Source organism: Gymnoscopelus microlampas (genome assembly GCF_963454915.1).
Source record: "Gymnoscopelus microlampas genome assembly, chromosome: 5".
NCBI classification, from domain to species: Eukaryota; Metazoa; Chordata; class Actinopteri; order Myctophiformes; family Myctophidae; genus Gymnoscopelus; species Gymnoscopelus microlampas.
Window position 1 is genome coordinate 45,974,294 of NC_139942.1, and position 12,005 is coordinate 45,986,298.

Here is a 12,005-nt window from a genome sequence, read left to right on the forward strand (position 1 = left end):
TCTTCCCTCCACCCTACAATCCACTGCTCTATTTCTGTCCCCTCCCCTCATCACCTCCCTATCCCACCTCCCTAATCCTGTCATCTGCCTCTCCTCCCACCATCCACAGTGACTATCCCCTTCCCCCTCACATCGCCTGGTCTACCTCCCCATTGTCCTCACGGTTATTATAGTCAGTGGTGGACAGTAACTAACTAAGTACATTTACTTGATTACTGTACTTAAGTACTTTTGTGGAGTTGTTTGTTTGTTTTTTGTTTTTTTCAAGCTGATGACTTTCACTTTAAATATAAATATTGTACTTTTGACGAATTAACCACAGACGCGTCGTGAGCTTGTAGATCAGCTATTTTCAAAATGTTGTGACATTTCTGAAACTTTCTGAAAATGTACTTTGTAATTTATACTTTTGAATACATTTTGTATTTACTTGAGTATATACTTAGTTTAGCACTGATTACAGATACGTTTATAGACGGTTATTATAGTTAACATGTTAAACTAAAACTAAAATCAAAGTGGGACAAATATTTTGTTATCTGAAACTGAAATGAAAACTAAACTAAATTAAAACTAACTCAAACAAAACGGAAATGCATGTGAAATCAAGTTTGTTTTAGTTTTTCCACCATCATTTCTGATATCATGCATTCTTTCATCCTGCCCTTTTCAGCTTCTATAATTCAAGACTTCCCTCGTAATACCTGAAAAACTAAAACTAAGACTTAAGTAATACTAAATAAAAACTAAAGTCAAACATACTGTAAACTAAAAGTCAATAAAAACCTCAACTAAAACTCTAGGTCATTGTTGAAGGTAAACGCACCATGATGATGGAGGTGAGCAGGGCAGTGCTGGCCGACATCATGATGAAGCTGTCGATGAACCAGGTGTACCAGATGACCCCGTTGGTGACCCCCATGGCCTTCAGGGTCTCTTTGAGACGCGTCTCCTTCTCCAGCACGATGCTCTTCACCGTCATGGACACCGAGTAGACCCAGGCCAGCACCATGAAGATGGGGAAGCAGCGGTTCAGGGTGATCATGAAGCTGGCCACGGAGAGAGAGAGATATCAGGGGTTTTCAACTGATTGTGAACCAGGGACCACTACCCTGACGACTAAGAATCAACCAGGGGACCACTTGTGTTGGGTGGGGATATGGGCTAAGATTACCGTTTTTGGTAACACTTGCATTATACTCAGCTTATAACACTGTATGATTATAGTTTTAAGAACTAAAATACGCATAATCCTTTAGAAGACTGTTCCTCAACCAATATTGTCCATGGACACATGTTCTTAAATAATGACTGAGATATTATGCTAGTGAACAGAGCGTTTTTGAGTGATTGAGTGTTTGTGAGAATTTCTCTTACTTTATCCAGCCTTAAACTCATATTAACTGATATTCTGTTATGAGTGAGCAGCAGACAGGGGTCAGTAGATCAAACTCCTGTCTGGTTGCAGAACGTATCTACACACATTTACACATTTCCTAATAATGATGATAACTAAGGCAATCAGGTACACTTCCCCTTCTCTTCCCTTTTCTGTGGAAGTTCTTGACCTCCTACTTCCCAGTAACTGCACTGTGTTGTGTGCTTTATTTTGTTTGTGTGTCTCTCTCTCTTCCCCAGGTACCGGCCTTCCGCCCTTCTTCCAGCTGCAGTGAGTGATTCATCATTTTGTATTGAATTCCCACTCATCAGGTCCCGGCGTTAAAAGACGTGGCCTGGGGAAATCTGCACACGGTGCCAGGTGGTCATTCAACAGCAGTCAGTCTGTGAGTTGGTTGCAGAACGTATCTGATACCACCCTGGTGTACCAGGGTCAGTACTGTAGATCTAACTCCTGTCTGGTTGCAGAACGTATCTACACACATTTAGTAGGTAGCTGATATATTGCACTTTTACCTCAGCGCTAGGTATACTCTTAGTTGCTTGTTTTAGAAGATAATGCACTTAAAACGGTGATTAGTAGTTTCGTTCCCGACCTATGTTGAATGCACTTATTGTAAGTCGCTTTGGATAAAAGCGTCTGCTAAAAGCGTCTGACATTACATTACATTAATGTAATGTAATGTCATTTACACATTTCCTAATAATGATGACTAAGGCAATCAGGTACACTTCCCCTTCTCTTCCCTTTTCTGTGGAAGTTCTTGACCTCCTACTTCCCAGTAACTGCTGTAAACTACATTGCTGAGTCATCTTAGGTCACCAGGTCATTGAGTGAACTGTTTCTAATGGCATGATTACGGGTGGTCCATGTCTATCTCTTCTTGGCTATAGTGGAGTCTTATGTCTCATGTCATTTTCTGGCTCGAACCTTGCCCTGTACATATTCTTCAATATTGCCAGCATGAAAATACTACTGTCACAGAGATACGTAGTAACTAACATAAGGTAAAATACATTGTGCTTTTACTGTAAGCTCTGTGAATTCTGCCTGACAACTTCACAAGGGACTGTGAAGTTCTTCACCTACATTACTGAATGCATGATCAGGGACCACAAGCAATACCTCCACGGACGACCAGTGGTCCACGGACCACCCTTTGAAAACCCCTGTGCTATATCAGTGGTTCTCAAAACGTTTTGATGTCAAGGACCTCCATCTCAAACTAAAACAGAAGCAAAGCTTTTAGTAAAAAACTTTTCGGAAAAAAAAAAATATAAATATATATATATAAATATATATATATATATATATTCAAAGATTTGCACAACTTTTCACGATTTTCCAAAATTAGCAGATCTACAAGCTCATCTAATGTGGCACAAAGTGATGCGCTATGGGCTTGTATATCTGCTATTTTTGAATCGCCAAAGTATAACATATGGTTAAAGTGGTTAAAACAATTGTGACGCTATATACTGTAAACACATTTTGCAGGGGACCCCCCTAGAACCACCCAAGGACCCCTGGGTCCCACTTTGAGAACCAAAGACTTGAGTACAAACATTTCGCTTTAAAAATATATATACTCAAAGATTTGCACAAATGTTCACAATGTATACATTTTTTTGCAGATCTACCACGCTATGTATCTATCTGCTATTTTTGAATAGCCAAAGAAACCTTAAATTACACAGATGCGTTCCCGGTCTTAATGGCTTGAATCCATTATTCAATTAATAGTTTATATTGTTCAAATGTAAAAGCTGAAAATAAACCTCGACAACATAAACAAAGCAGCTACAAGCTCCAACGCATCGCATTGTGACATGTTGTAGATGAGCTATTTCCGCCGCATGACACCGTTATACGATGTGGTATAAAACAGGGCTTAAGTAAACTGTGGCAGCGCGGTCAGGTGTGGCCGGTGTAGAAGGGTCCATCCACTCGTGTCCAGAAGGTGCTTTATGTTGTTAGTTTATGGTTTTATGTTTTTACACACGGCTGTGAGCGATGACAGCTTTTTATGTTATCTGCACCAGGAGCAATAAAACACTTTATTGAACATAACTAACCCGCCTCGATTCTGTGTCTGAACCCCGGATTTGTAACAGCAGCAACATGAAGTCTTATTGGTGTTTGAAACACAGTGATTGAAATCGGAAGCAGAACCGACCCATCCTCCATAATCAGTTTACAATTGACAATTTAGGCATTTCTTGCAGACGCTCTCATCCAGAGCCACTTACAATAAGCAAGGTAATTCATCACATACAGTACATAGAATGCAGAGAGACAGTGTAGGGCAGGGGTCTTCAACAGGGGGTCCGGGACCCCTAGGGGGTCCTCAGAGCTACTATAGGGGGTCCACCAAATCTTTGTGTGATAGGGAAAAAAGAGCAGACTAAGTAAAAAAAAACTTTAATCTGAAGCACAATTTTATACAATATAGAGAAGGGGGTCCCTGCTTCATCTCTCTCTCAGCTAGGGGGTCCTTGGCCTGAAAAGGTTGAAGACCCCTGGTGTAGGGCCTCAAGAAACTAGAATACCAGGTAAACAATGAACCTAGCATCTGTCTAAAATCGCTGGCATGAAGAAGACCTCTACCTGCATTCTGGACCCAAGTGAAGTCATAAAAAAAAAGAAAATAAAAAAAACCCTAATAGACCCAAACAACACTGCAATAACTGCTGTCCCATCTCCAACTTCCCCTTCCTCTCTAAAACCCCTACAACGAGCTGTCACACCTGGACTCTAATAACGTTTACGAGCCCATCCAATCGTTCCATACACAGCACACAAACTGCTCTATTGCAGTGGCGTAAAGTAACTAAGTACATGTACTCAAGTATTGTACTTAAGTACAATTTTGAGGTATTTTTACTTTCTTCAGTATGTAAAATGTTCAATACTTTTACTTCTACCCCACTACATCTCAGAGGAAAATATTGTAATTTTTACTCCACCACAATTATATGAAAACTTTAGTTACTAGTTACTTTGTAGATTTTGATTATTACTACGAAACACACTTACCACTTCAGCACTATATATATTTCAACCATTTGAAAATAGCCAATCTACATGCTCACAATGCGTCACGGCGCGACGAATTGTGAGCTTGTAGATCGGCTATTTTCAAAAGATTTTGTATACATTTTGAACTTGTGAAATGAGATATTCTGCACAGTGAGTATCTTTACTTTTGGTACTATTTTGATGTCAATACTTTTGTACTTTTACTCAAGTACATTTTGAATAACGGACTTTCAGTTGTAACAGAGTGTTTCTACATTGCAGTATTGATACTTTTACTTAAGTAAACAATGAGAGTGCTTTTTCCACCACTGCTCTATTAAAAGGTCTCCGCCCTCTCTTTCCTCCCCCACGTAAAAAACAAGATCACAAAAGCTGTAATATTGCCTGTCTCCTCCAGCCCTCTGTGTCCTTCTGCGCTGCCAAAAAACTAATTGACACATTTATTGCGTCCAGGTTTGACAACTGAAACAGCATCCTTCACAGCATCACCTCTAAAGTCCTCAATAAACTTAAGTGCTGGTTCTCAATGTGTGGTCCGCGGACCACCGGGGGTCCAAAAGGACACTTATATGGGTCTGTAACTCTGAGAGTAACTCTCAAAGTCAAATTAGCACTGAGGATTTTACAGTGTAGATTGGGGTCCCAAAAATGGTATCGAATGGGGGGCCGTGGCATTAATGATCATCACATGGGGGGTCTGTGAAATTAAAAAGGTTGACATTCATTGAACCTAAAGGATGACTTCACTCATTTTCAACCTATCTTCATATAATTGGTCCGACTCCTCACTAATGTTCATTATAATATGGTACCATTTTTATCTACTTGGTCTGTGTGTCAGAGGAGGGCTGTGGACAGTTCAGAAACTCGCCTACCAGTGACCTCATCGCTGGGGAATCCAAGCTACTAAAAAACTGCAGACTTTCTCTTCCTGGAAAGTTAGCATGCTAATAATTGAAGCCATTTTGCTCGCATCAAAATACTAATTTAAATCTAGTTTGAAATGACCAAACCTGCCAACCGATGATGTCACCGGTAGGCGGGATTCCACAGCCCTCCTGTGAGACACAGACCAAGTAGACACAAGTCGTCCTATATCCATTAAGACCGGGAACGCATCTACAGTATGTCATATTAAGATTTGTTTGGCTATTTAAAAATAGCAGATATACAAGCACATAGCGCGGCTTGTAGATCTGCTCTTTTTTTTTTAATCTTGGAAAATGTGTGCAAATCTTTGAATCTATATGTTTAAAGCAAACATTTTTAACTCCAATCTTCTGGGGGTCCCTGGAACAACATATTTTGAGGTGGGGTCCGCAGCCAAATAAATATCCTTTTGGCATTTGGAAAGGTTGGAGCACCACTGATATAGCAACATACTGTTAGGATTTAGAAAATATTTTTAGATATGTATTTGGCCGCGGACCCCCATCTCAAAATGTTTTGTTCCAAGGACCCCCAGATGCAAAGATTTGAGTTAAAAATGCTCGCTTTGGAAAAAAAAAATATATATATATATATATATATATTCAAAGATTTGCACAAATTTTGACAATCTTTCAAAAAATAGCCAAAGACATCTAAGAGGACACAGATGCTTCCGCGGTCTTAATGGGTTAAGTATATGTATAGCTCCACTGCCCTCTTGCTCACCAGTACCTGCTACAATAAGACCCTCAACAGCCTTAGATCTCTCCCGACCTCCCCCCAACCTGTCTCCTCCCACTCCCTCAGGTCTAGTGACGCTATAACCTCCTGGAAAACACCTAGGACCAATAAGTGGCAAACCAGCATGGGTCACATTTTCAGTTGCTGCCCTATCCCTCGCTGTGGAACGCATTCCCAAACCACATGAAAGATTCCCCCACATGCACTTCCATCTTTCAAAACCCACCTCTTCTGACTCGCTTTCACCAGCTAACCCCCCGCCCCCTTGTTTTTATAGTTTCAACTTTGAGTCACAATTTATTTTATTCTAATACCAAATAAAGTTTCATTATCTTTCTTCTTTCCCATGCAAAGTTACTTTGAGTACTTAGAAAAGCGCTATATAAATCTGATGTATTATTGCATTATATAATACATTTTAACTATTTATAAAATAGCCAAAGTAATATAGGGTTAAAGTATGTATTTGTTGTATGTATGAGGACCACAATCAAAATAAGTCCTGGACGTTATTGTGTCATGTCCTCGAATTGTTTTAACATGTGTTATGACTTTTCAAATAATCTAAACTAAAGTGATTAAACTGATTTCGAGCGTTCATTTGGAACCCTCTCAAGGGGACCGATGGGGGTCCCGGACCGCACTTTGAGAACCGCTGATCTATGATATGGGTGTGTTTACTCACAGGTCATCCACATAACATGGATATGGCATCTGCTGGACGTAGACCCCTAGTGGCCAGTCGTTGCCTGTGTGGAGCTTGATGATGCCATGTTCTATCATGTCCTGCAGGTAGGCAAAGCCCCCCCAGATGTACCTCCCGTCCTCCAGAGGGTCTGCCCTGGGACCTGGGTCCCAGTACCTGAGAGAAGGAGAGGAGAGGAGAGGAGACCATCAAGGCAAGCAACATGCTTCTGGGTTAGCACTTTCTGCTCGATCATCACAAAGGCATATAATACCATCTCTCTCACACACACACACGCGCACACGCACGCACACACACACACACACACACACACACACACACACACACACACACACACACACACACACACACACACACACACACACACACACACACACACACACACACACACACACACACACACACACACACACACACACACACACTCCAAACGCTTTCCCGATAATGTGTCAGCAGCAAATCCTTCTATAAAATCCAATTATTCACTTGCATAGACAGATATGTGCTTTTGGTTCCAGGTGCAAAGCTGTTTGATCAGCCCTGGGGTTATTGACACACTGGAGGGTTGTGAGATCAAAGGCACAGTGAGTAACAACACATGTAAGAGCTATAGGTATCACGCTAGAAAGGCCAGGTATTGAGCCAATAACATTGGGAGCAGTCTAAACTTCAGAACCAGGTCATTAACTCAAATGTTTGGATTATTTTCAGGCATCGAAATTTACAGTAAATCCGCCATTTGATAAGATTGGTTTGCGGATAAAATAGGTATTTGCTGGATAATATGGTGAAGTTTGAGACATGCTGTATATCTGCACACTCTATTCCAGTAACTATTACTTTATTCCAGTTCCAATTTGTGTTTCAGGTATATATTTTTTGCCCTGCTAGTGGCAGGTCAATCTGTCCTTCTGTCCGTGTTTGCTCCCAAACAATCTTGGAAACTAAATGGAATTTGCTGTGCACCTCCCTGGAGAATGATCCCTGCTGATGTGAGCATCCAGCTCCACCACCCTCAGGGCCAAAATGTCAACTTAGCACACAAGATATCTATCTCATCATCTAATAAGCTGCTCACAGGAGGAGCCCCACAGACATTGTATCGGTGACCCCATGTCCTTAACCTTGTGTGCCACCCTTAAGGGACAGAATTTCCACTTTGCACGTAATCTGAAAATCTGATGTGCAGGTTGCCATGACACACTCTGTCCAACACTTTTTGTTATCTAAAAAAATTTTATCACAATGTAATGCACAATCTATGTAAAGCGCTTTGGATAAAAGCGCTATATAAATGCACCTATTTACCTAGGCTATTTGAAAATAGGCGCTCTACAAGCTCACAACGCGCCGTGACGCGTTGTGAGCTTGTGGATCTGCTACTGTATTTTCAAAAATGTTAGTGCTTTTACTTTTGGTACTTTAAATATATTTTGATGCCAATACCTCTGTACTTTTACTGAAGTAACATTTTGAACATTTTATATTGTGGTCATTTTTTTATTTGAGCTAAAAAGCATTATTTTACACTTAAAAAAAATATTTTACACTTTTTTTCAAAAATAGCAGATCTACAAGCTCATAGCGCGGCCGTGCTAAGAGCTTGTAGATCTGCTATTTTTGAAAAATCTTGATGGGGATCCGTGGCCAAATACGTATCATTTTGGTTGTCTTTGACATGAAAAAGTTTGAGCACCACTGATATAGAAACATACGTTTTTTTAGAATACTGTTGGGATTTAGAAGACATTTTGTAGAATCGGCTTCAGGTCTTAATGGGTTAAAGTAAAAATATCTGAGTGCTTCTTCCACCACTGCCACCCACCTGTCTCTGATCTTGTTGGTGCGTTCCACGGCGTCGATGTCCATGCGTATCTTGTACTTGACGTGCGGAGGCACCTTGACCGTCCAGGGGTAGACGTCCATGAACACCAGGCCGGCCCAGAACTTGTTCTCCTCCAGCAGGTACAAGGCCTCGTGGGTCATCTGAGACTCGTCCGTGCGGGCCACAAACTTATCCAGGCTGACACACTGAGAGAGAGAGAGAGAGAGAGAGAGAGAGAGAGAGAGAGAGAGAGAGAGGGAGGGAGGGAGGGAGAGAGAGAGAGAGAGAGAGAGAGAGAGAGAGAGAGAGAGAGAGAGAGAGAGAGAGAGAGAGAGAGAGAGAGAGAGAGGGAGAGAGAGAGAGAGAGAGAGAGAGAGAGAGAGAGAGAGAGAGAGAGAGAGAGAGAGAGAGAGAGAGAGAGAGAGAGAGCGAGAGAGAGAGAGAGAGCATTTAAGTTATATTGCATATTGCGCATAATCTTACAGCAGTGGTTATAGCAAGGAAAATGTATATGTATTCAGCCACAGACCCCCATTTGAAAATAATTCCTGCCAGGGACCCCCATGCAAGATTTCTGTTGCTAGAACGTTTCACAAATATTCCAAATTGTTCAAAAGAAATGTCAAGATTTTTGTTAAATAGGCAAGCTATTTTCATTATGTATACAGGGTTAAAGCCGGGGTTGAACTGTTTTTTATGCTACATTTAGTTATAAATGTGGTTATTAGTTGTTATACATGATTATAAACATTTATAACAAGCATTATAATGCCTTAAAAGGACATCATAATGCATTATAAATGAGCTTATAAAGCATTATAGAGGCGACCGTCATAGAAAGTGTTACCACACATTTTTCTGGGGTTCCATCGGGTCCCTCGAGGACCCCTAGGGGTCCGTGGAGCCCACTTTGAGAACCAGTGGTATACTATGCAGTGTCACTGAGTCACTGGTTTGTGTGCATGACCTTGTTTTTTCTTGTGGCATATCCAGTGGATCTGGAAGTGATCAACAGAACCACTAAACCATCAACAGACACACCCTGACCGTAGCTTGCTTCATTGTTGTCTCCCAGTGAGCCATACTCGGCTATTAGACGTCTGTCTAAAACCGGGTTATAACTGGTCCATCAGTGAAAGGTTTTTCAACGTCTAGGCTTAGCTTAGAGACATTGATTAGCTGTTTTTTTAAGCATCTATATATAGACCGTCTATATATAGCCCGTCTCTATACAGCTGTTGAAATGACGTTGTTTCAACGTCTAGGCTTAGCAAACATTTCATCGTTTTTTAGGGGAAAAAAGGCCGCCTGGCCTTTGGTGTTGTCCATTTTTTTAGTACAAATAAAACAAAGATTTTTAAGTCCACTGAATAAATGTATGCATTTAATGAACTTAACTTATGGGTTTAGGATATGTACATGGAAAATGTAAAAAAAAAAAGTAACACAATTACCATATTTGTACAAACTCCTGAGTCAAAAGTTCATACTGTACACGTTCAGTAATTAGAGTTTCCTGGACTCGTTTGAAGACGGGGAGTCAGGGAGAGTTCAGCGTATGTTTTGGGGTTCATTGGACCATATGGATGAATGTTTTCATCCATGTTTTGTTGATGCCAGCTCCAGCGCCCACCATTTTTGGCACTGCCTCTTGCTTTATAATGTAATCTGTGACTTGATGAGGAGGAGGTGCTCAATGATGGACAGAAGTTCACTCAGTCACAGCTTTGCTCATCACGATGACTTCCATTAACTCATTAAGAACCGATTCAACAAATGTCTTATAAATCCTAACAGTTTTCATTGGTTCTCAAACTTTTTCATGTCAAGGACCCCCGAAATTATGTATTTGGCCGCAGACCCCCATCTGAAAATGTTTTTGTTCCAGGGACCCCCAGAAGCAAAGATTAGAGTAAAAAATGTTTGCTTTTTAAAATAAATAGGCTACATCGAAAGATTTGTACAAATGTTCACGATTTTTCAAAAATAGCAGATCTACAAGCTCGTGCCACGCTGTGAGCTTGAATATCTGCTACTTTTGTATAGCCAACGCAAAAATCTAAAATGACACAGATTCCCGGTTTTAATGGGTTAAGTGTCCTGGTTGGCCGGTACTAGATTTAAATCAATAACTTATTGTCATATCATAAATAGCCAGCCTCAAAAGTTTAACCCAGTTATGTGCATGTGCAGCTTTTCACTTGATGTTGCCCAATAAGAATGCAGAATCGCAACAAAAGTTGTGTGCAAATACGGAAAGAGGAACAGGAAAGAGGCAGAGTATAAAATGGTGAAATCAGCTAGAGCACTGGCAGTGGGGCATCAAGGCCACTGTGGCCTCTCAGGGCATATACTTTATTTTGAAGGGCATACGGCCAAAATGAGGAGGGGGGGGGGGCACGGCGGTCACGGCCTCCTTGAAATTCCTGCCCTGGCTGCTGGCTACAATGCTACTCTTTGATCATCGTTTTCTTACCACACAAACCTAAGAAGAGCATGTGGCATTTACCCAATTTAGAATCAATTGACAAGCATATAGCCCAGAGTGGGCAGATAATAATATGAGTGTGACGGGAATTCAACTCCAACGCGGCCCCTCAATCCTGACAGAAACCCTCATTCACCGGCTGCACAGACATGGGAAAATCAGACCTGCAATGTGTTCGGTGGAGACTACGCAAACGCGCGCGCACACGCGCGCGCACACACACACACACACACAAACACGCGCACACACACACACACACACACACACACACACACGCATGCACCCGGCCACTCACACACTCTTGCACATAAATAATCCACGCAGGCACGCACACAGTGGTGGAAAAAGTACTCAAATTCTTTACTTAAGTAAAAGTACCAATACTGCAATATAGAAGTACTCTGTTACAAGTAAAAGTCCAGAATTCAAAATGTACTTAAAGTACCAAAAGTACAAGTACTAAAATGTTTGAAAATAGCTCACAACGCGTCACGATGCCACGCGTTGAGAGCTTGTAGATCGGCTATTTTCAAATAGCCTATGTATAAAATAGGGCTAAAGTGGTTATGTTATGTTTTATAATGCAATGATTTATATCTGGAAAGTAACTAGTAACTCAAGTTTTCAAATAATTGTATTGAAGTAAAAGTACAATATTTGCCTCTGAGATGGAGTGGAGTAGAAGTAAAAGTAAAATTGGAAATACTCAAGTAAAGTACAATTACCTCAAAATCGTACTTAAGTACAGCACTTAAGTAAATGTACTTAGTTACTTTCCACCACTGCACGCACATGCATGCATACGCGCGCATGCATGCACGTGCACACTGCTGCGGGAACGGCTCCTCCGCTGCGTAGGCCCCTCCCTCCCTCCCTC

The 12,005-nt window shown here is 41.1% G+C and overlaps 1 protein-coding gene across 1 annotated transcript in view; it reads right to left on the bottom strand.

Annotated features, from left to right (window-relative positions):
- The window catches only part of LOC311045134 (retinal-specific phospholipid-transporting ATPase ABCA4-like), a gene marked incomplete at both ends in the record, with an annotated part of 110,528 nt that overhangs the window by 73,437 nt on the left and 25,086 nt on the right, over positions 1-12,005 (bottom strand). The window contains 3 exon segments of the mRNA XM_084056944.1: positions 827-1,049; positions 6,795-6,971; positions 8,641-8,846. Coding sequence (XP_083913070.1) covers positions 827-1,049; positions 6,795-6,971; positions 8,641-8,846 — 606 coding nt within the window.